The 22,795-nt window shown below is 48.7% G+C and overlaps 9 protein-coding genes across 9 annotated transcripts; 3 read left to right on the top strand and 6 right to left on the bottom strand.

The window, feature by feature from the left end:
* Positions 1 to 1,145: 1,145 nt before the first annotated feature.
* Positions 1,146 to 2,930, bottom strand: FMAN_15180 (uncharacterized protein; the record flags this gene model as incomplete). Its single annotated transcript, XM_041822471.1, has 5 exons — positions 1,146 to 1,276; positions 1,328 to 1,622; positions 1,678 to 1,982; positions 2,260 to 2,592; positions 2,750 to 2,930. 5 exons carry the CDS (start codon positions 2,928 to 2,930, stop codon positions 1,146 to 1,148), a joined length of 1,245 nt encoding a protein of 414 aa, XP_041688148.1.
* Positions 2,931 to 5,860: 2,930 nt separating this feature from the next.
* FMAN_15181 (uncharacterized protein) lies at positions 5,861 to 6,355 on the bottom strand (the record flags this gene model as incomplete). Its single annotated transcript, XM_041822470.1, has 1 exon — positions 5,861 to 6,355. The coding sequence occupies one exon, from the start codon at positions 6,353 to 6,355 to the stop codon at positions 5,861 to 5,863; it is 495 nt and encodes a 164-aa protein (XP_041688147.1).
* A 751-nt stretch (positions 6,356 to 7,106) lies between these two features.
* On the bottom strand, positions 7,107 to 9,351 carry FMAN_15182 (uncharacterized protein; the record flags this gene model as incomplete). Its single annotated transcript, XM_041822469.1, has 4 exons — positions 7,107 to 7,443; positions 7,492 to 7,692; positions 8,136 to 9,084; positions 9,141 to 9,351. The coding sequence occupies 4 exons, from the start codon at positions 9,349 to 9,351 to the stop codon at positions 7,107 to 7,109; spliced, it is 1,698 nt and encodes a 565-aa protein (XP_041688146.1).
* A 1,258-nt stretch (positions 9,352 to 10,609) lies between these two features.
* Positions 10,610 to 11,601, bottom strand: FMAN_15183 (uncharacterized protein; the record flags this gene model as incomplete). Its single annotated transcript, XM_041822468.1, has 3 exons — positions 10,610 to 11,001; positions 11,068 to 11,447; positions 11,507 to 11,601. The coding sequence occupies 3 exons, from the start codon at positions 11,599 to 11,601 to the stop codon at positions 10,610 to 10,612; spliced, it is 867 nt and encodes a 288-aa protein (XP_041688145.1).
* A 454-nt stretch (positions 11,602 to 12,055) lies between these two features.
* Positions 12,056 to 14,475, top strand: FMAN_15184 (uncharacterized protein; the record flags this gene model as incomplete). The annotated part of the gene is made up of 5 exons (XM_041822466.1): positions 12,056 to 12,246; positions 12,295 to 12,404; positions 12,452 to 12,934; positions 12,985 to 13,502; positions 13,558 to 14,475. 5 exons carry the CDS (start codon positions 12,056 to 12,058, stop codon positions 14,473 to 14,475), a joined length of 2,220 nt encoding a protein of 739 aa, XP_041688144.1.
* Positions 14,476 to 15,074: 599 nt separating this feature from the next.
* On the top strand, positions 15,075 to 17,189 carry FMAN_15185 (uncharacterized protein; the record flags this gene model as incomplete). The annotated part of the gene is made up of 3 exons (XM_041822465.1): positions 15,075 to 15,154; positions 15,227 to 17,016; positions 17,062 to 17,189. 3 exons carry the CDS (start codon positions 15,075 to 15,077, stop codon positions 17,187 to 17,189), a joined length of 1,998 nt encoding a protein of 665 aa, XP_041688143.1.
* Positions 17,190 to 17,371: 182 nt separating this feature from the next.
* FMAN_15186 (uncharacterized protein) lies at positions 17,372 to 18,274 on the bottom strand (the record flags this gene model as incomplete). Its single annotated transcript, XM_041822464.1, has 1 exon — positions 17,372 to 18,274. One exon carries the CDS (start codon positions 18,272 to 18,274, stop codon positions 17,372 to 17,374), a length of 903 nt encoding a protein of 300 aa, XP_041688142.1.
* Positions 18,275 to 18,909: 635 nt separating this feature from the next.
* On the top strand, positions 18,910 to 20,530 carry FMAN_15187 (uncharacterized protein; the record flags this gene model as incomplete). Its single annotated transcript, XM_041822463.1, has 4 exons — positions 18,910 to 19,112; positions 19,161 to 19,881; positions 19,937 to 20,029; positions 20,090 to 20,530. 4 exons carry the CDS (start codon positions 18,910 to 18,912, stop codon positions 20,528 to 20,530), a joined length of 1,458 nt encoding a protein of 485 aa, XP_041688141.1.
* Positions 20,531 to 20,831: 301 nt separating this feature from the next.
* FMAN_15188 (uncharacterized protein) lies at positions 20,832 to 22,596 on the bottom strand (the record flags this gene model as incomplete). The annotated part of the gene is made up of 3 exons (XM_041822462.1): positions 20,832 to 21,259; positions 21,327 to 22,400; positions 22,458 to 22,596. The coding sequence occupies 3 exons, from the start codon at positions 22,594 to 22,596 to the stop codon at positions 20,832 to 20,834; spliced, it is 1,641 nt and encodes a 546-aa protein (XP_041688140.1).
* Positions 22,597 to 22,795: the final 199 nt, after the last annotated feature.

The following is a 22,795-nucleotide window of genomic DNA, read 5'->3' as shown; positions in this document are numbered from 1 at the left end:
AGGTCATTAATTTTTAAAACACCTTCTTTTCTTTCCCCGTTGGGGAGCCAATGTCTTTCACGTTGACGTTGAACTGTAACGACGACAGTTGGCTTGCAGCTCCTCTCTTACTCGCTCCGGCATTGAAGCTCACTGATGAAATGGTCTCCCAATCCTCGTGATGCTTTGCACCAATTGGTTGACTTGATCTGTCTCCGCTACGAATCCTCCTTCATGTTCTCCACATAGTTGGAATCAAGGAACTTTGGCTCGCCATCCTCATGAAAGTGCCGCAGTCCATACTCGACCATAATGATGCCACAAACTGTGCGTGCATAAATCTGTAAGTTGCTACGCACCGCCTCCTCCTCCGCCGGCTTCAGCTTCTTGTAGCTTGCCATCTGAGCGTGGTAGCCTCTGCTGGGCTCGTTGAAGAAAAGTTCATCCCAGCGGTCATTCTATTTCCCAAGGGTGGTGCCATTGGCGGTGCCGCCAACAGTGCAAATGCGATGGACCTCGTCCATCAGTGACAGGGTGGAATTGTCCACGCCGATACCAATCTTGCTGAACTAAGCCCCATATTCCTGTGGGCAACCGTGGTGTGGCTGCGTGAGCTCCCAAGTCACAAGTAACAAGTTACACATACTTAACCCCTTTTCGTTATGGACGCTTCTGTAGCTTGGATGGGTGCCGTATCTGTCGTGGCATCGCGCTTCCCATGGATCTTTTTATTTTTTTAGATCTCAATCCATATAGTTCGTTGTAATCTTCAGGGTTCAGAGAAAACCAGGAGGGCCACCAATCATGTCAATGGGGAGAGATGCCGACCACGTCTTCGGGGAGGGCCGCCGATTTGACCATCGGGGGATGTATGCCGACAAAGTTCCCAATGAGGGTGGTCAATAGTGTCGACGAAAGAGGTAAAGTCTACGGGGATGCCGATATAGTTCAACAGCTAGAACCTTTAGTATGCCCCACAGATCAACGAGGTCTGTGCCCAAGAATATAACGGTTTGAACGTACGCTTTCGGTCCAAAAGAGCCTCAGTCAAGCTTTAAATTAGAATTGATTGATGGTTGTACAGATCATGCCTGTTATTCAGTTCAATATATCTACTTCCTAATACCCAATATATTAAAGAAATTGCATCCCAAGAATCTGTAAACCTATAGACAATTAAAACCCCTCTTTTTCTTATGCCCTTTGTTGAAGAACTGCATGCGTTGCGAAAGCGTTCTCTGACAGTCATTAATGGCGTTAAACCTTCTGTTATTGGCTTCGTGTGATGCAATAGTGTCTAACGACATCTTGTTCAGTAGTGGTCTCCAATAAAATGACGCATACATACCCTTGTACTCATCGACCCTTATTTGTAGCTGGGTTGATTGTTGTTTCCAGTGGTCACACTCCGATAGCAGCTCTTTAACATTAGCCTGTAAGTCAGTCACTGCTTCTTCCAGTGCTAATATAAGTTCTCGTTCGGCTTGTAGCTGCTTCCTCAGCACCTGGTTCACCTGTGCTTCATCTTGTGGTAGACGCTCCTTGGCACCTTGATAGGATTTATGTTTTTGTTCTGATTCGGACTTGTAACCCTCACTCCTTCTGTTATCTGAACGCACTGAGGTTGATGACGAAGGGCTGGACTGTGCATCGCAGTTAATAAGCGCCTAGTCTATCAGGAAGATCACGGCTACGTACCTGATATGAGAATCTGTCTGACGGTGATAGGGAATTTGTTGATGCCGTGTGTTTTGAACTCCTTTGATCCAGGCTAAATGTGGACTTTACTGAATTTGGGAAGATCTTGTAGGCTTGCCCTCTGCGGTCTATAAGCTTAGTGCCGAGCTTTTCAATCTGGCGGCTCATGCGGGCTTCCTTTTTCTTCAAATCTTCTATAGTCTCCCTCAGGGTCAATACCAACGCCGAGTCATCAGGTGTTATTTGAACACTGTGACGCTCACGAAATAAGCCCGAGATGATGACCCCTTGCGACTTTATCTCATCTTTTGCAGCGACTAGTTAAGCTTTGATGACTTTGTGTTTTTCTGACTCGTTTTCAATCTTCTCCGTCGCATAGGTGAGCCACTGGTCGAAGAGCTCCATCAGTTCGGGTTTATCCGTGAGACTGCAGCGACTAAAGGTGCGCAGGCAGGCGAGAGCGCTCGTTGCGTCTGTCAGCTCAGAAAAGACCTTACAACCCCCAGATCTTCAGTTATCTAAATGCAAATTATCCGTCGTTAGAAGTCGACGCGAGGTAGCTGAAGAAGATTGGCAACGTACCCCATTCTCTTGTCTGTCCTTGGATAGATGTATATCGCGGTCTCGTACTGGCAATATTCTTGCCTCTTAAACCATTTCGGGCCCTCAAATTCCTGATCGATACTTGGCCTGGATTGACCATGGAAGCTTTTATTGCTGTCCTATACAGCGGCGCCCTGTTGCTCTCGGACCCAACAACCTCGTCTTGCTGCCTTTCTGAGTTTTGCAATGCCTTTCGTCTTTCTGTAGGTGCCAGCACAGATGTATTTGTTATTTCTTGATGGCCAAAGATCCCAAAGTCGTGTCCTCTCGCAAGCCGGAAAAGAAAAGACGTAGGATCAAATGCACTATTCACTGTGATGGTCGGAAGCTCACAGCTGCTTTTACTTGATTAATGTCGGACAAGCTGTTCATGATTGCCTGATCGAGTAACGTTTTCGACTATCCATCTATGTCAGACCCCTCCATTTGTGACAGTTAAATGCCATGATGGCGCAGTCACCAGGCTTACCAAGGTGAACATCTCTCCAGTTCAGTACATAGTCAAGGAAGATGAAGACTCCGGCGGAGTCAGAGGTATGAGCCTCTACATTTGAAGAAACCTCACTGTGCCAGGTCCTGCTGCATTGCCGATGTAAAGGATACAATCTTCGGTCTTTTGTAGGGGAAATCCCGACAAGACTTAGCGACATACTGATTGTTGAGGTGTATTGGTGTCTGGACAAAATAAGGCTGTTGATCGGTGCACAGAACTGAGAGAGCACAGAGAGTGATACCGGCCATCGCGACGTAATATCTGCTTTCTAGAGTCCAGAAGTACAACTTCTTATCAATAGGCATTTATGTCATTGAGGCTATATGTAGGACGTGGAGAGTCTGAGTTCCGGAACCAAATTATGAAATTTCTCTACATACGCAAGATCAGCCCGTTATCAAATCTCATCCAGCCAGTCATTCCGATTCTATGAGCCACGATACTGAAGAATGTAGTCACAGGAACGAGGTAAAGCGCGGCAAGTTACGCCAGGTATTTGGTCAAAATCGACTGCACATAACACAGTAATTGAGGTCTCAACACCGTCTCTTAAAGGCTCAGCTATTGATTGGCGGGAAAGGGTTTTGCATCGCCCCATGGTGGCTGGCTGAGTGCTCAAGTTAGTAGAGAACCTAGTGGGTCTGCCTGACCTAGCCTGTTTAGATCGCGTATTCACATTGCGCCAGTCAGTTCTCTCTCCTGATTTTAGCTCCCAGCCACAAATCTCGACTGCAACAACACCATGACGATGCCTCGTGCCAAGGAATTATCGCCATCTTTACGGTTTCGCATTTTCGAACTACGACGCGCCAGCTGTAGGTAAAGAACTTATGCACGTAGAACTGACTCACCCCAGCGATACAGTCAGACAGACTATGTCTTAGTCTTGACAGTAATGGAAGCTTCCGACAGTCTTGGAGAAAGAATGTTACAAAATCTCTGTAACACAATGCCGAACAGAGTACCCGAACAGAGTACGGGGTCAGCGCTGTGACTGTAGATGAAGGCCATGGAACTTTTGTCGAGATGGAGTGACACGAAAGCCTATCAGGGGTGCAGATAGGTGTTCCCCAAGGACCCCAACACGCATTATTGAAGCTTGCTGCATAGCCATTTATCTCTGAACATTTCCCAATTAAGATTAGTTCCTAGAAGAGGTGATACGCGTCTGTTCTGGATTGATATCGACGCGTAACCGTAAAAACTTATTGAACCCCTCGGAAAGGGAACCCAGATATTGATGATAACCTCCTCTAATAATGATCAGGCCTACCGAGGTGTGAGAATTCGGCTGCGAAGGTGGACAGTCTTAATCCTGCTAATCGAGAGTCTGGGCAAGGAGTATATTGCCCATGTGTGTTTATTGGTGCTCTATCATCGTGCCTCGGAGCTGTAACCTCCTTTGGCCTCTCAATCTTGTCACAGTTGCTACTCGAGGTCAAGATCAGCGAACAGCAGTTGCAATGGCACCCTATACAGCAATAACATCCCAGATGAGAGCGAGCTGTACCGCGTAGTCCCAAGGAATGAGCTGTGAATGACAAATCCTGAGACCCCGTCGCTACGAAGTCTAGCGTCACTTAACGTATGCAGCAAACTTCATTCAGCTACACTAGATACTTAAACTGTTGTCCTGTGGAAATTATTCAATTTCAAACATCGCTTGCAGAGGGGTTCACGGATCTTACCTTGAAGATGGCATAGTCTACTTCTAACTGCTCAGTCATTTGGCGCTTCTAGCTGGCTAGTCAATCAGCAGTCTGAGCGTCTTTTATGTCTACGGAATGCAAGAGCTTCGAATATTAGGTGAGCACAAGCATCATTGAATGAGTCTCCCTTGGCACAGGAAGTTGTTGCGTAGCCGGGATGGATGTTGCCGAACTTGCCGATGTGCATGGATATTACCCCGTACTAAGCTAGTTTGCCACCCTGACAGCGCTCCCACTGACAGCGCTCCCCCAGATGGAGCGTGAAGTCTCCTTGCTGGAATTAGTACAGTACTGTTTATCTTGGCATTTTGTATGTTACAGTACGATGTTGCCTCTACAAAATCCGACTGAATGGCAGTTAACACAGTAGTTCAGTATGGTAATAGGAGTGTGAGTCAGTGGTATAGGTTTCATAAGAGCGGAAGTCCCAACTAAACTTCTCTACAACATGGCCAAGGAATCAAGTCGGTGGCTATCCGGAATGGATGGTCACATCTGAGCTAGCGGTGTTCTAATAAACAGATAAGTAACAGCTAACCCTGCAAGAGGGACAAGAGTTCGAGCTAGAGGAGAGCAGATCACAATGGTCCTCGTGTTAGCACCACAGAAGGAATTGATCTTCTCAGACCCTCATCTTGTCAAAGCCATACCGTAATATAACGTATTAATGCTCGTATATCTACCCGCCCTTGTGGTAACCCATGCAAGCCCCAGCTAAGAGTCGCAAATTTTAATTCCCTCAAAGATAACGCCGGAAGCGATGGGCAGATGAGATTCATTCCGCGTTCCAAAGGGATACCATACGTGCTTCTGATGGCAACATGTGCACTAAGTCCCAAGAGCGACTCTTAGAAAGAGGTTTGTCTTCGACATGACTCCTGACTCGGATTTCCGGTGGCTGTTTGCAGTAGCCAGATAACGGCATTGGAAGTCTGCGTTAGTTAACTTTGCATCAAGTGTAAAAGAGTCGCAAGAGCACTTGGCGTTGGCAAGATTAGGAGCGGTACAACTGACGCGACAGCGGCTTTCAAGCTCACCCATCGCGTGAGGGTGTTTTGCACGGCTAAGATATGTGAACTGGCCGCCCTTGCGTCCAAAATAGCAGCCCGTGGGGAGCCGCCTCAAGCTAGCAGCACCGACTGCGATATTCACAGCAATTCAGATCCTCAAGCTACGCCAATATGAGTTTTCGCATGCACATGTCACTGTTCTCACACACAGTGAAGATGGCGGAACGGCGATTCGCGGAATCATTTAAAGAGCTGCCTTAAGTATCAAGGTGTCATCAATACCGTGTTGTAGAGCCTCGATTACTATTGATCCTAGTAATGCCATATCACTCCCAATCACCAAAACTCTCAAAAGAGAAGCCCACATACTAGGGCTGTGCAACTCGGATATCTGTGATACTATGGTCTGAATAGTTATTGGTATCCCAAAAAACCAACTGAATGAGTTTCAGAGTACCATTGTGTTTGTGTCCTCTAAAAACCAAGCCAACAATTCCTCCTTTCCTGTCAACGACAGCAGATCCTGAGTCTCCATGGAAACGGAACTTCCCTGGTAATTCTGGTCTGATAATCAGCTCTGTCGATTTGTTCTGTAAATCGTCACCAAGATGTTCATCATCGATCAGTCTGACATCCTGCTTCTCGCCAAAGATGTCCCCAATGGTCGCTTGGGTGACAGTTCCGAATTTGTAAATGTGGCCCAGGTCTTCTTGTTCCTCCATTGAGTGCAATGGATCTGTGATTGGCTGGTTGTAGATGCGCCATGGCTTGTCATCGTCAACTAGAAAAGTCCAAGCTTCCTCCTTTGGAAGGGAATTAGACCATGGTCGGGAGTTGTCAGGGGAGACTAAAGCCCAATCCATCCTTCGCCCGATGGATTGGCGTGGGAAGCCTGAGCACAAAAAGACCTTGCCAACTGCCTGTTTGCCATTGTCAAAGAAAGCTTTCTTTCGTCGCACCTCAGCCCTCAAAGTTGGGATTCTGGAGCGCCGTCCTGAGATGTTGCTGGTTATTTGTGGACTGAAACATGTTCTGCTAGTAGGTTGTTTGATCTTCTAGACCGAAAATAGCATCTTCGAGCATGGTTAGTAAAGTTGTCCTTCGTACGAGATGGGCTTTACATGCCATGGACCTGGCACTTGAGGTTGTCTTTGTTGCTCGTTGACAAGAGGGTCCTAAAATAAACTTGGTAAAGAGTCCCCTAAGCTTAGGCTAGGGCACCCTAAACTCAGCAAAGACTCTCCTAACTTTAGGCTAAATTGCCTACGTCTTTCGCCACTTAGGGTAAAGGGCCTGGGCTTTCCCCCTTCCTCTGACGCGCTGTATGCCATTCCTGACTACTATCAATGTGCCGGATGACAACACAGGGCTGATGGCTGGTAAATTACAAAGTGTAGTGGGATTTGACCATGTCTGTGAGCTGATGAATGGATCGCATTTTCTATTACAAGGGCGCGTCATGTAAGTATCACATTGCACTCAAAGTGAAGCAATTTAATAGGAGTAGTAAGAAGTTCTTCAAGTTGCTATGTGACCCAGTAAGAATACTACCCATAGATATGTGTCTCTAAAATGACTTCTGCATAGCTTGCTTTTCCTATGGAAAGCCCCCTATTAAATGACGTGACATCCCATGCCAAAGTGATCCTGATGGGTCCATAGAGTACTCCTTCCTCCTGCCTTATGAACTCGACAGTTAATGATAGTAACATCAAGTTTATCTTGATCTTGTAGGATCGAGATGTCTTGCAGGGGATCGCCACCGACAAGTATGCAGTCGGCATAGTATCCAGGCTGGATCTTACCGAGCTCATGTCCCCTCATCATCAGCGTAGCAATTCCAGCAGTTGCAGCGATGATGCTCTCGTGCGAAGTGGGACCAAGCAACTTCACGAATTTATCAAGATCACGCGCATTTGTTCCGTGAGCCGTCCACGCAAAACCGTAGTCACTGTTGAAGTTAATACTGTAATTGAGGAAGAACAGCGCAATGGCTTACACTCCTGGTAGAACGACAATTCCTCGTCTGTGCATCACTCGCAGTCCAGCAACAGCAGCGTCGAGCTCCCGCTTATATCCTGCTTTCTCTGCGGTTTTGTGTGCGTATCCAAAGGCCCAGGCTTCGTATGTTGTGGCTACCAGCCAGTTGATTGTGGGACAACGATGTATTTCTCTCGCTCGTGTTCTAACATGTCCATGCCTACAAAAGTTAGCGGAAAAGGCGACACTGCTAGATACAGCGATAGGATATATTGGCTCGTTTGGGCTTAGCTAAACATTTTTAATCACGTCAGTCACGGTTCAGCTGGAGTACGTTATATGCCGGAAAAGGACTGCGCAAATAGCTAAGGTCAGGGGAACGATTACCACAACCTAAGCGATGTAGACGTAAGCTCACCTTGTAAGACCTCGGCGATTGCATCAGCGTCAGTTGATGCGGGATGACTTCCCACCCAACTAATCAGCGACTAAAACTACCACAAACCATGATCACAGTAAGAATCCTTAATCAGTTCGATTCTAGCTGGAATATGATGAAATTTGACAAGATTCATGTAAAAGGAGTAGAAGCTCACTATCATAAGGCCAGAGTTGACATAAAGTTATGTTTATTAAACTCGGAAGGTGTTTCTCTCTTCAAACTCTTGAACAAAATCTTTAACCCTAGACCCAATCCTATTAAGCATATTAACCTCTATGTCTGCATTCGCGCCGTTTTCCAACATCATTAATGCGTCTGCATAAGCTTTCCATTCCTGGCTATTCCCAAAGTCAATTGCCACGGTCGGCTTCCTGCTCTGCGGTCGAAGGATAGATTTCCTATACTCCTCTGTCTGCAGCTGGAATAGTCTAAGGCAGGGACATGAAACTATTCTGGCTTTCAAACCATACTTCCTTATGAGAAACTCTTGTGTGCCCATTGCATAGTGAATACCAACGCCGGCGGATATGAGGGTCAAGTCAAAGTCCTCGTCGTGACATTTGGAGAACGTGTAAGCTCCATTTGTCACACCTAGACGAGACGAGTGACCAGGAAAGCTTATGTCACCTTTCAGAGGCAATGAAATAGTTGTTGTTATCTTGGTTGATCTGGTGGACACGAGAAAGGCGCCTGCAGCTTCTTCGGCGTCGCAGGGGCGAATGTGAAAGGTTTCGGGCTTTGTCCTCCCTGGCCTCGAACGCCTGTCTGGCTGCTGTGAAAAGTCATCCCTCCTGGAGGATCTGCGTTCTCTTCTTCGGGACCACTGCTCAACTGGTAAGGAAGATATTGGTAGAGGTATCGGGCTAGTAAGTGCAGGTTGGTGATGAGTGATGGTTGCTGCCCTGCCGGCAACGTGGTACCAGAACTCCCGGGCGAGCGCCGGGTACAGTTCTCGATATTTCTTTACCCTCGCCAGCCACTCGGCCTTGTATATATTGCTCTTCTTGGATACATCTAGGAAGGTATCGTAAAGCTCTTGCGGGAGGTAGAGTGGAGCGTTATTGTTGAGATGAGAGTCTACTTCGTGTGACAGGGAGCGATTCGGCAATTGCATGCTGACCAGCGTCGGCGCATTGCTTCTTCTTGAGTCATTGAGGGCCGTACACAGGGCTTTGGTTGTATTAGAGCAGGCCGGCTATCGCGGGAAGCAGACTGGCTGAACTCACCGATGATATTGAGGCTTTCATCACTCATCAGTTCGAGTACATTCCAGCCATGCGTCTTGAAGTTATCAACTTCAAGGTTTTCGCTCATTGTATCATACGTGCCATCGTAAATAACACAAAGATTACTAAGCTTCCAACTGCCGGCAAGAGCCACTGCATTTAGGGCACTGCCCTGCTCAAACTTGAGATCATCGATAACACACCAAATCATGTTGTCTAGAAGCTTCAGGCCTGACTTGTTATAGAGCATCGCAAGATTATTCAATGCAATTGCCTGGCCTATAGCACTCGAGATTGTTTGATGTGAGTGACAAGGAAGCGTTGTGTTTCTGGGAAGGACGCTGGCAACATCTAGAGGGTCGACGGCGATGCCCTTTGCTGCAATGAGATGCTCAAACAAGTGTTTCCATCTGCCAGCATAATCTGTAGGCAGGCATGTGAGTTAGTAAAGAGAACCGCTACCAAGACGCCAGGAGCGAAACCTACGCCCTGACACGACTAAACGATCCCGGTTAAAGTAGTGACTGTTATCTGGTGCAAATCTCATCACATACTTAAACAGAGCGGTCCCAATAGAAGCCTTCAGCCTGGAGGATCTGCACGAGTAATCGGATAAATGTCATTCAAGCTATTACTTTTGCGATAGAACTTACTCATACCCTTCATTGTTCAATTGCGAGATGAGCCCAATGAGCAGCTTCAAGGATCTATCGAGCTTTTGAAGCTCATGAGAGGAACTACCAGTGGCTCGAGAGTCACGCGAGGCTTCAGCTGGAGTGGGATGCAACATGGAGTTCAGCTCGGAAATCAAGAAGATCGTGGGTGGGTGTAAAAAGGAGCAGTCAAGAGTAGACTGTTAATCTGGTGGTCTGCTTGTCCTATCCATGATCTATCTATCCATTATACGGCCTCTTGTATCGCTCGTTCATGAAACCAGTTTAGTTCATATGGTTGCCAGCCTCGTCACCTGTCACCTTTTGGCCTCAAACTTCCAATGCTCGCACTACATTCGCGAGTTCCACGCGCAAATTCAATTGATCAAGGCACAAAAGTAAGTGGGGGACCTCGCTTCGAGGTGGGCTCGCAACGAGGCTGGTCCTCAAGTGAGCTCTTAGTAATGACTGACCAGGGATGGTGAGGTACTCATCGGGGGCTAAATCTGGAGCCGGGGTCGTACGATGGCAACCATCAAAGGTTGGCCGCACTTTTCCCCTTCGTAAGCTCTGATATGATCCTTTTGGAGCAGTTTCAATTAATTGACGTTGTTCGGCTCTGAGATGTGTGACGTTGCCATGATTGACGAGGACATAGCAGAGGGTATTGCGGGGGTCACGGTATTGGCTTTAATGATCAAGTCTCACAGCGTGCATGCCGAGTGGGAAGAATTAGGACACAATCTGACTCAGACGCGGGTGCAATGCCTGTAGTCATTATTGCCGTGCGTGAAAAATAACAACCAAATCCCTCTTCTATGATTTCCCGCTACTTCCACAAATATCCATCCACCGCTCAACCTCGGCTTGGAGTACAGCCATACCGCCATCCACGAGCTGCATCAGTGGCTCTTGGGCATGCTCTCTGACATACGTATTCCAACTCTCTAGTATAAGCTTATTGATGTTTAATTTAACTGCACCGTTCTGAATGCATCGTTGCATGATCTTAGGCGTAAAGTCGTTTGTGCCGTGGAGCGCCATTATCACGCGACTGTTGACCTGGGTGTTGACGCTGGATAAACGATCAAAATCGAGTTGAGGACCCGCTGGGCCGTAGTCGCCGTGTATGTTACCTATGCTCGGCGCAAGAAGGTCGATTTCGGCAGCTAGAAAGTCTTCGACCTCTCTAGGCGTGGTGAACAGTGCTTATGATAAATCATCAGTTATCCAGCTTCCTCGTGTAGGCATTGGCTTGGTGTCGCTTTACTTACCCTCCAGAGATCCCGTGTCGGCAATACCTTCTTCTCCCCCATTGATGCGCCCACTTTCAGCCTCAACAGCAATGCCGTGACCATGGCAAATCCTCGTCAAAACCTTTGTCTTTTCTAAGTTCTCATCGTGGTCATAATGGCTCATATCCACCATAATCGAATCAAACGGCAGAGTTGCAGCAATTTCTTGGATCTGCGCTTCGTCCTGCGCATGGTCTAGATGCAGCGACAGTGGTACTGTTGCTGACTTGACTGCTGCTGCTGCTGCCCATGCCAAAGTCGGGAGCTGTTTGACGGTTGAAGGGAAGAGCAAAAGAATGAGAGGTGACCTCTTGGCTTCGGCAGCGCGTACTAGCGCTGTCAGGTGCTCGATGTTGTAGCTGAACAATTAAGTCGTGCGTGAGAATAGTTCGTTTCAGTCGGAATAAGAATTACCCACCAAATCACGGCCAAGACACCATACCTGCCCTCGGCCGCTGAGCGGAGGATTTGCAGGGTGCGGTTCTGCTTCTGAGCCTTCAGCCAGGAATCCATTTCAGCTGTTTCTTCCTGCTCACGGATAAATGGAAGAGGGAGTAGATACCGAAATTCTCCCATTACTTTTTAATATGACACTCACGGGGATCAAGACCCTGGGCTTCCGTACTGCCTGTCCTCGATACGTGCTAGCGTAAGCCGAGGGTGGGGCTGTCCTCGAGACGAGAGCACCATCACCTCGAAGCGAGGTCATTTCCTTTCACGCTGCTCATGCTACCTTCTCGCACACGTATACCGCAACAGAAAGTCCTATTGGAACTGAATTCGGGATCGTCTCGAAGGACGTGAGTTTGGTCGCCAACGACACAACTGTAGCTCACCTTGGTTAAACAATGATCGTGTTACAATGTCCAAGTATATCTAAGCTGGCAGCTGGCGATGATTTTCCAGCTCCAAATTCACAACATCATCTCAATATCATCTAACAACGACTCCCACTCACCGATACACCATGGCTCCAACGCTAGAACTCAACGAGAGGGCTGCTGTTGACAAGATCTTTGTCAAGTCCCTCGCCAAAAGTGGCAGCACTAGCACTACTGGCCTCAAACTTGAGAGCCCAGAGAAACACGACAGGGTGCTGAAGGTGTTTAGAGCGTTCATCGCGGACCTTTGCCAGCAGTTCAATGGTGGACACCCAGGGTAAGTGATGGCTTTGGTTTCATCCTGGTCACAGCACTGACTCTTCAGGTCGGCTATGGGTATGGCAGCCATTGGCATTGCCCTGTACAAGTACGTCATGAGGTACTCTCCCAACAATTGCGAGTACTTTAACCGTGACCGCTTTGTTCTGTCCAATGGTACGTCATATCCACAAACTCACAGAGGCGCTCTGACCAAGACCAAGGTCATGCTTGTCTCTGGCAATATCTGTTCATGCACCTTGTCGGTGTCAAGACTATGACCCTCGACCAGCTCAAGTCATATCACTCCACAAGGACCGATTCCCTCTGCCCCGGCCATCCAGAAATCGAAAATGAGGGCGTTGAGGTTACCACTGGCCCCCTCGGCCAAGGAGTTGCTAACGCAGTTGGTCTCGCCATGGCAACCAAGAACCTAGCCGCGACATATAACAAACCAGAGTTCGAGCTAGTGAACAACATGACGTGGTGCATGATTGGTGATGCTTGCCTCCAAGAGGGTGTTGGGCTAGAGGCAGTCTCCCTCGCTGGCCATTGGAGACTGAACAACCTTTGCATTATTTACGACAATAACTCGATTACCTGTGATGGCACTGCTGATGTTGCCAATACTGAGGACATCAATGCAAAGATGAAGGCTACGGGATGGAATGTCCTGGATGTCTTTGACGGAGATTCAGATGTGGCTGGTATGTTCACACGTGTCCCCCTTGAATACCCTTCAACTCATGATATTCAGGCATCGTCAACGCCCTCATCGCGGCCCGATCAAGTGACAAACCGACCTTTATCAACATTCGCACAACTATCGGCTTTGGATCTACTGCAGCTGGTAACGCAAAGACACACGGAGCAGCCCTCGGGGCCGACGACGTGGCCAACATCAAGAAGTCATTCGGCCTAGACTCAAATGAGCATTTTCACATCCCACAAGATGTCTATGACCTGTTCGCAGATGTTCGTGTTCGTGGTGATGCTTATGAGGACGAGTGGCTTCAGATCGTTCAGAGATATAAGCAAGAGGATCCTGTCCTTGGAACGGAATTCGGCCTTCGTGTCTCTGGAAAGATGCCGGATGACTGGACGAAGTGCATCCCCAGCAGGTCAGAGCTTCCAATTGAGCCCACGTCATCGCGAAAGTCTGCAGGTATTGTAACCAATATCCTTGGAGAGAGGATCAAGTCCTTTTTAGTCGGAACCGCGGACCTAACTCCTTCGTGCCATGTGGCATTCAACAACAAAGTCGACTTCCAATCGGTGAGTGCAGAAAAAGGATAGAGAGTCTTGAGAAGAATTACTAACGCACATGTAGCCTGATCTGCAAACCGCCTGCGGTCTCAACGGAAACTACAGTGGCCGCTATATCCACTACGGTATCCGCGAGCACGCCATGTGTGCCATCTCCAACGGCCTAGCCGCATTTAACAAAGGCACCTTCATCCCCATGACAAGTTCATTCTTCATGTTCTATCTGTATGCCGCCCCAGCGGTTCGAATGGCAGCCCTCCAGGGACTCCAGCAAATTCATATCGCTACCCACGATAGCATTGGAACCGGCGAGGATGGACCGACGCATCAGCCAATCGCCCTACCAGCTCTATACCGTGCCATGCCTAATACCCTGTACATTCGTCCGTGTGACTCTGAGGAGGTGGCGGGTGCTTTCATCGCTGCGATCCAGGCCACTGAGACACCGACCATCATCTCTCTGTCACGACAGAACCTGACACAGTTCCCGCAACACTCTTCACGGGACGGCGTGAGCATGGGCGCATATGTCTTTGTCGAGGCCGAGGATGACGACTTTGACGTGACGCTGATTGGAGTTGGTTCCGAGATGGGTCTCACGATGCAGGCTAAGGATGTGCTTCTCAAGGAGCACGGGATCAAGTCAAGAGTGGTTTCCTTCCCCTGTCCTAGACTTTTTGAGCAACAATCGCGACAGTACAAGCAGTCAGTGCTAAAGCCTCGCTCTGGAAAGCCTACCGTCGTCATTGAGGCATATGCCGCGAATGGATGGGAACGGTACGCTGACGCATCCATGTCCATGAGGCGATTTGGAAAGAGCCTTCCATCCAAGGCGACTTACGAATACTTTGGATTCCAGCCTCATAATATTGCAGCTAAGATCAGGGATCTGGTAAAAGAGGTTAAGAAAGATGGGATTGAGATACTGAGGGGTGATTTTAGAGATCTCAATGGCAGCTTGGGAGTCGGATTTGAGCATTAAGAGTTGGTCACTATTGTTTGTTATCCTGCTTGATTATTTCACTTGTGTACTTAAAAACAAAAATAGCAAAGTATTTGAAGTCTTCCTTTGACTCTGGCGGTCCTATTGCGCTAAACTATAAAGGTGCAAGCGGGTAACAAGGAATCAGATCATAATCTTGTTAGAGTGAGACTCTTCGCAGAATGGGATCTCGTAATATACGTTCTGATCCATATTTAAGGTAGCAGTGATTTAAAGACTCGCTAAGGATGCAGTAGCCGTTTCTCAGGCTTCTTCTCTGGGGTCGAGCCCTAACCCTCCGTTACCCGTTGCAACCATGCTTGGCCAATACCCAAACATCGAAAGTTGATAGGGAAGAAATTTGAATGAACTTCTCATTCCATTTGAATTACAAGGCAGTCTAGGCAGTAATCCTAGGGACGGCGGGATGCTTAGTTTCTGGATCTCCATCCATGCTATGATCGAATTTGGTTTACGTTAGTGGAGAAATGCGGGGGAACTTCAACGTTATGCCTAACTCATCTCAAGTCTTGTGAATAAATGGAGCTGATGCCCTCGAGACGAGACCCAGACAATTTGCCATGATCCATCGTTTGTCAATGGATACAAACAACAACTCCAGACGATTTCGCCGCCATAGGCCGTCCAGGGCTCGCGGTTTGAGAACTTCAACCGGTTGGTAGGTGTTCATTTACTTACTGCCACTCAACTAGCTAACCTTGGCCTTAATACCGCTGACACTACCCTACAGTCTCACGTGTAGAAGAAGACGCGTCAAGTGTGACGAAGGCAAACCCAGCTGTATCCAGTGTTCCAAATCCGCTCGAGAATGCACTTATGGGCAGCCTCAACGTGGACTTGTGCAAGCGGATCAGGACACCTCCGAAGCAGTCGACGTTCGTGGCGATGCAATCCCTGGAGCATCCTGTCCAGAAAACAGCGAAACCGGTGGCCTAAGCGCTGCTCACCAAACATGTGATGCTGAGAATGAACGACCCAACATTGAGGGAACAGCCAGCTACCAGAATGACTTCCAAGTCCTAGTCGAACCTTCTGTCACATTCCAGCTCCACGACTCCGGCGACACTCCCCAAGACGACCAGTCAGAGAAAACTAGTGATGGAATTTTACCCAATATAGACTTTGACCTTGCTGCGTCTCCGTTAGCTAGGAACCAAGTATCGCTACTCAACATCTCGCCCTTCGAATGGTACGACCTCCTAGCGCAGGATGCCATCTCTGAAATCCAACGGTTAAACAATGCTTCAAATGGCGAACCACGATGGAACTTTGATGAGAGCACACTCTCCCGTCGGCAGTCACCCGTCCCGAGATCTATCGACACCGATTCCTATACACAAGACCGTTACGGTAGCGGTCTCGGAGTGTCCGTGGTTGATAATGACGCGGCCGACAAACCATGGAACACCCTGGAGAGCATCCAGCTCTTGCCAGCCGACCTTCGCTTCTTTCGTTACTACACTGAGATCGTTGGACCGATACTCGATCTATTTGATCAAGCGCGTCATTTTACCAATGTCGTACCTCACCTCGCGCTACGCAACTCGGGGCTATTGAAGGCAATACTTGCAGTCGCAGCCAAACACATGTCTCTTGGCGTAAAATTAGGGCAGCCACAGAGTCATGGCGGAACCTCGAGCGAAGGTAGCTCATCGTCGCCAGAGGGAACTACAGGCAGTAGCCAACAAGCAGAACAGAGTCAAATACCTGCGCACATGGCCACCCAGTACTACTACGAGACCCTCCAGTATCTTTCGCAGACTCTACTCTATCCGTCGTATGCAGAATCCCATGAAATACTCGCCACGGCCATAATGATCAGCACATATGAAATGTTTGACGCTGGTGGGACTTCGACAAGCGGCAACTGGGAACGCCACTTACGAGGTGCTTTCTGGATCCAACGTTCTCAAGACAACGATGGCGAGTCGGTTGACGGATTGAGACGAGCTGTGTGGTGGGCGTGGCTTAGACAAGATATATGGGCAGCGTTCCGAGCGGGGAGGCCGACCCTTACTATCTGGCGCCCTAAGAAGAGACTCGAAGATCTCGATTCTGACGAGCTTGCTACGAGAATGGTCTACATATGTGCCAAGTGCGTCGAGTTTGCAGCTCTGGACAAGACCTCGCCTAGCCAAGATATACAACAGAAGATTGAGCATGGTGATAGACTTCTTCAAGCCCTCGAAAATTGGTATCGTGTCCTTCCTCCCTCGTACAAGCCAGTGATGGTCACGACGGAACCCAACACCATAAACCAGGCATCCTCAACCTCCGAGTCTCAGACAAGGTTCCAGCCCATATGGTTTCACCCGCCCAACCACGCCGGCGCCATGCAGATGTATCACTTTTCCAAGGCCATCGTACTGCTGAACCAGCCTTCAACCGGCGGCCTCAACGCATACCGTCAACGTCAAAAAGCCCTTAACGAAAGCCTCCACATGGTTTGCAGCATCGCAAATGCCTGCCAAAGGGGCGAGCCTGCAATGGCCTTTGTCAATGTCCAGGCTATATTTGCTGGTAAGCGGCACATCCCTGTTATGAATCGTTGACTGACCGGTCTAGTCGGCCAGTGCGTGCAGATGCCAGAGAAGCAGGCTGCACTCCTTGATACTTTGGATAGGATGTTGGAGATTAGCAAGTTCCCCGCAGCAGGGCTAGTAGCCGATCTTAAGCGCACGTGGCAAGAATAATATGCCGTTCTACGACTACTGTAAAGCCGACTTGAGGGTGTTCTTGTCCAAGCTGGTTACATCTGCAACTTCAAACAGAGATTCCGATAAATCTGGTTAAACGGGGGAAATTGGTCCATCTCACTCTTTTATTGTTACCGCGCATGAATCTAGATCTATCAATGGGCCCTAGTTCTAACCTCTCACCATGCCCCGACAATTCCAGCAACCGGGATATCAATGCCAGTCGTATATGAAGCCCCGTCAGATAGTAAGTACACATATGCGCCCCCAAGTTCCTTCGGATCAGCCAGCCTCGGCATACCACCATAATACTGCATCTTAAGATCCCAATCAGGCGCCTGGTCTACAAAGTAAGTCATAGCCGTCTTAACAAAGCCGGGCGAGATAGAATTAACTCGGATGCCGTGTTTAGCCCACTCCATGGCTAGCGTATGTGCCATATTACGTACAGCGCCCTTGGTGGCTCCGTACGGGGCCGAGGGCGCTGCGCGGTTTGGACGGTACGAGGTCATGGATGCTGTGAAGACGATGGAGCCTTTGATGCCTAGTTCAATGAACCTTCGTGCGACAGTCGTAGCACAGAAGTATGCACCGAACACATTGAGGTTGAACAGCTTATCCAGCTGGGTGCGGTCGAAATCGAGTGCCGGCTGATGTTTCGTCATGCCGGCGTTAGCGACGAGGCCATGGATGGCGCCCCGCTTGGAGATGACAGCATCTATAGCTGATGTAATGCTCTCCTCTGAGGTGACATCGCAGTGTATGTAGCCGAGTCGCTTCGGGTTCGCGGCCTGAAGGGCGAGAAACTCGTCCCCGGGCTCGAAAAGATCCAGGCTAAAGACGGCGGCGGCTTCGTTGGCTAGACAGACCTCTGCGATGCCTAGACCAATGCCCCTGTTGGCACCGGTGATGGCGATGACCTTGTCCTTCAATGTTACTCTCCAGTGGTGATCAGGGCCTGGCTGGGTGCTTAGAAATGTCGGTGAGGCCTCGGTAGCTGCGTCTGGTATTGATGCTGGGATTGCAGCAGTGGCGCCATTGGCAGGGACAATGGAGGGAGTATCGAGCGCGCTTGGAGACATTGTAAAGATCGTGCTTGGGAGTAAATGATTTACTTGAGGCTTATTAAATTGTATCCAAGTGATAAAAAATAGTCTTTGTTGTTCGAGTGGCAAGACGGTGGTAAATAGATCTCTCTCAAGTAGTTGAAATGTTACGCGTCTTGTTCTTATGCCTAGAATAGAATGGAAGCCTTGCCACGGGATAGATGTATCGTCCCGATGGAGGTAGTCTCGAAACACTTTGCATGCGTAATGCGAGGTCACCGAGACGAGGTAACAGGGTTACATTCGTTGCGGAGCCTCGACATGTGTGATCCTCGTAACGAAGCCATCCATGTTCGCTTCGAGGGTAGCCATCGCCTCGACGTCATGCGTCCCCCGTCTCCATCACTTCCGTAACAAGATTAGACTTCTCCGTACCCCATGGGGAACTAGTCTCCCATCCCCGCACAGTCGATGGACCTTCTCAACGGCCATGTCCGTTGCTGGGGTCAAACGCAACTTTTGTTCTATGCTGTGTTCTATAAGTCTGCCAATTGCCACCACGACTCTCACTTTGATCCCATGCAATCAACCACCCAAACACTGGAAACCAACTTTATTGAGGATCATTTTTGCGGCATTTAGGTTTCCACGATCGTTTCAAACCCGGGAACATGACAGCATCCAAGACTAGTACCGAGGCTGTTGACCAGAAAGAGTTTCTCGAAGGCCCCAGTCAAGTCGCCGAGCATGTCGAAACAACGCAATCCATCACCTGGACCGCGGAAGAGGAGAAGAAACTTGTCCGTAAGATCGACATGTTTCTCCTGCCGAATATTTGGCTCATGTACTTGCTCTCTTACATGGACCGAACCAAGTGAGTCGACCTTATGTAACAACATGAGTGGCTCTAATCATGTTCTAGTATCGGAAACGCTAAGATTGCCGGCATGGCTGATGATCTTAAACTCACCTCGTCCCAGTACAGTATTATTCTAGTCGTCTTCTTCGGTAAGTCTCTTGCTCGTCACTCCAGGACTAATCAGCTAACATTGTCAGTTGGTTATGTTATCTTCGAACCACCGTCCAACATGATCTTGGTTCGGACCCGACCGTCTCTATACCTTCCTGCCATCATGATTATCTGGGGCGTGCTCACATGCATCATGTCTGTCGTCCAGAGCTACCACCATCTCATCATTCTCCGGGTCTTTGTCGGTGTAATGGAATCAGGCTTCGCCCCGGGCATCCTACTTATATTTTCGTCATGGTATAAGCGAACGGAGCAGTCAAAGCGATTTGCCGTCTTCATGTCAGCCGCTATCTTGTCCGGGGCCTTTGGTGGTCTTCTTGCGGGCGCCATTACCGGCGGCCTCGAAGGCGCCCATGGGATTCGGGGATGGCGCTGGCTTTTCATCGTCGAGGGCGTGGCCACTATTGGTTGGGCCATCATTGCCGCGTTCTTGCTCCTTGACTTCCCAGCCAATACCAAGCACCTAACAGACCGTGAACGAGCGATCGCGATTGCTAGACTCCAGGAGGATAGCGTTACCGTAAGGGGCCAGGGCGAAAAGGTCGGCAAGATACAGTCGCTTGTCCTTGCGTTGCGAGATTGGCGGACTTGGGGTTTCATCTTTGGCTACATGGTATGCTTTTGCACTGGTAATACTTTGGCCATTGAAACGTACTGACTCTATTCAGGTCATTGTCGGTTCCTCAACCCTTTCTTACTTTTACCCCACCTTAGTCCACGGCCTTGGCTACAGCAGCACTGTTCAAGCGCAATACATGACAGTAAGAGGACATCCAACGGCCGAGCCAAAGTTGAGGGCAAGCTAACCAGTCTTAAATTAGGTTCCAATTTACGCTGTTGCATTCGTGTGTACCGCCATCAGCGGCTACTTCGCCGACAGGATCTCAAACTACCGCGGTCTCATCATCGCCGGATGGCTCAGCTTCTCAATGATAACATCGATTGCTGTTTGTGTTGTCTATAATTTCACCGCTCGGTATGCGCTACTTGTTCTCATGGCTGCAGGACTGTGGGCATCTAATGCCATATCACTGAGCTTTGCAGCCTCAACATTTGGGTCTATGGACGCCGAGGTCCGAGCTGTCGCGCTAGCGCTCATGAACGCTCTGGGTAACCTTGCACAAATCTATGGCGCCTACCTGTTCCCCTCTAATGATGCACCGAAGTATCTTATGGGCTTTGGCGTTATTTCCGGTATGCTCGGCTTTGGAGTTTGCGTTTACATTGTTATGCATGTTCTTGTCCGACGATTGAAGCCATGAGTAAAGGATACAGTGCACTATGGCTTTCAACGCCCACATAGGAGCTAGTGATATGATATATAGTTGAATGGACAACTATATCGAATAGATCATAAGAAATAAGAAGAAGCCTATAGCATATAACGTTTGTGTATTGATGAAGACAAGGAGTTTCTCGGTGAACAGAAGCTATCGTGTAGGAAATTTCTGAGCTCTGCAGAACCAGCCGAGAGAGGAGATGTTTTTTCTCTACACGTTCTATCACTATCATAGTGGCCAATTCGAACGCTTCCAACCCATGACAGCATTTCCACATTGTTTCCTACTTATCTGGGACTGGGGCATGGCCTAGAGTTACCTTGACCAAACTCAGCTCAGTCACTGGATTCTTACCACCTGATTCCGTAGAAACCTTGGAATTTCCAGTCTCAACGCTGTCAATAACAGGATGTTGCCGAACGCGCTTGTAAGCATTAAACCAAGAACCTTTGAACAGGTAGTCGATCTCTTCAACGCTGAGGCCCGAGATCTCTGGAACCATAAAGAAAACGTATATCAATGCAAGAAAGCACCAACCAGCAAAGAAGAGAAATGCTCCCCAGTTATTAGTTGTCTTAAGGAGCGAAGGAATACTATATTTGACGGCATAAATGAAGAGCCAGTGGAAGGTTTGGCTAACAGCTCCACCGAAAGAGCGAAGACGGTTGGGCCAGAGCTCTCCTCCAAAGATGTAAGGAAGAACAAATAAACCTATGGCGCACGGTCAGTCACTTTCATCCTATGAATTCCAATTAGGGAGATTGATTGGGGAACGTACCGACCGCATACCCAAAAGCGTGGAAGAAAACAGCGGCAATAGCGGCTTGAGATGCAGAGGAGGATACAGGACCTTCCTGATGGTACTTGATGAAGACTCCGATGTACACATGTGAGATAAGTTGCAGTGTTATACCGATGAAGAGAGATCGGCGTCTTCCAAGGGCATCAATAAAGAAGAACGACGCAATCAGACTGAATATGAACTTGGAGAAGCCATACATGCCACTCAAGAACATGCTCTCGGATGTGCCTCCTCCTATGCCCATGATGCTCATAATGGGGATAAAGTATGATGTGACTGAGTTCGCACCTGAGAGTTGAGCCAGCGCGTAGGAAAGCAGAGCTTGTTGGAGGCGACGTAGGTTGGAAGGAACAGTAAACGTCTCCTTGACTATTCCGACGAAGCTGGATCCGATTCCAGTGACAGAATCTTCGATGTCCTTGATTTCCTTCTGTAGTCGAGGGTGGTTCGCTGGCAGACGTCGTAGGTCTACCAGGACAGCCGCAGCTTCTTCTCGCTTACCAACCATTATGAGCCACCGGGGAGATTCACTAACAAAGAAGCTTGCGACAATAGCCAACGCCATAAAAACAGCCGGTGAGAACCAGACTATCTGGTATTGCAGCTTGCTGGAGGGCATATGCAAGAAGATTCCATATACGGAGAAAATTGAGGTGAATAGAGCGACCCCCATTACTACTGTGTACCAAGCTGTGAGCAGGCCTCGAATCTCGCTGGGTGCGAGTTCGACGATTGACATCGGCCCAGTAACACTCAGGGACCCGATGCCGATACCGGAAATAATTCGTGCTGTAAACAAGGCAGGCCAGCCAGGCGCGAGAGTCGCGATGACTTGGCCTACGATCCAGACGGCCGTGTACAAACGAAACGACCAGCGACGGCCTATGCGGTCGTTGATGAAAAAGGATAGGGCCGCACCAATGGCATACCCGATGTAGATAATCGAGATGAAGTTTTGGATATCATCGGCTTTGGCACCTGATTCAATGTGGAATTGCTTTTGGAAGCCGGGGAGCGATGGAACAACAGAAGATGATCCCTGGTCCCAGGCTTGATGTTGTTAGCCTCATCAACATGTAAGAAACGCTTCAAGACGGTACAACTCACTTGTCGGAAGGCCAGCCAGAGCATAGACTGCACAGGAGAAGAGAAGAGTTGGGTTGACGATTAGATCCCGTGGAGTTGCCTTTATGGTTCGAACATATTTTGCGAGAACTGACTCGGTAAGGATCTTGGTGATGGCCATGACTTGCTACGTATGAGACGATACTAATGAGGTGATTGGGGAAAATGGAATGGAGATTCCGGGCATCATGAAGGCCTATTATAGCCTGCTACTTTCCATCGTTATCTCGTCAATCTAAAACTACAGCTTGTTGCTTGTATGACAATCGGATCGGCAAGCAGCCGCTACCTGATAAGCTCAAGACTACCCTGCCGAGGAA

The sequence above is a fragment of the Fusarium mangiferae genome (genome assembly GCF_900044065.1).
Source record: "Fusarium mangiferae strain MRC7560 genome assembly, contig: FMAN_scaffold014, whole genome shotgun sequence".
Classification (NCBI taxonomy): domain Eukaryota; kingdom Fungi; phylum Ascomycota; class Sordariomycetes; order Hypocreales; family Nectriaceae; genus Fusarium; species Fusarium mangiferae.
The sequence above is the reverse complement of the archived record's forward strand: the minus strand, read 5'-3'. Positions and strand labels throughout refer to the sequence as shown.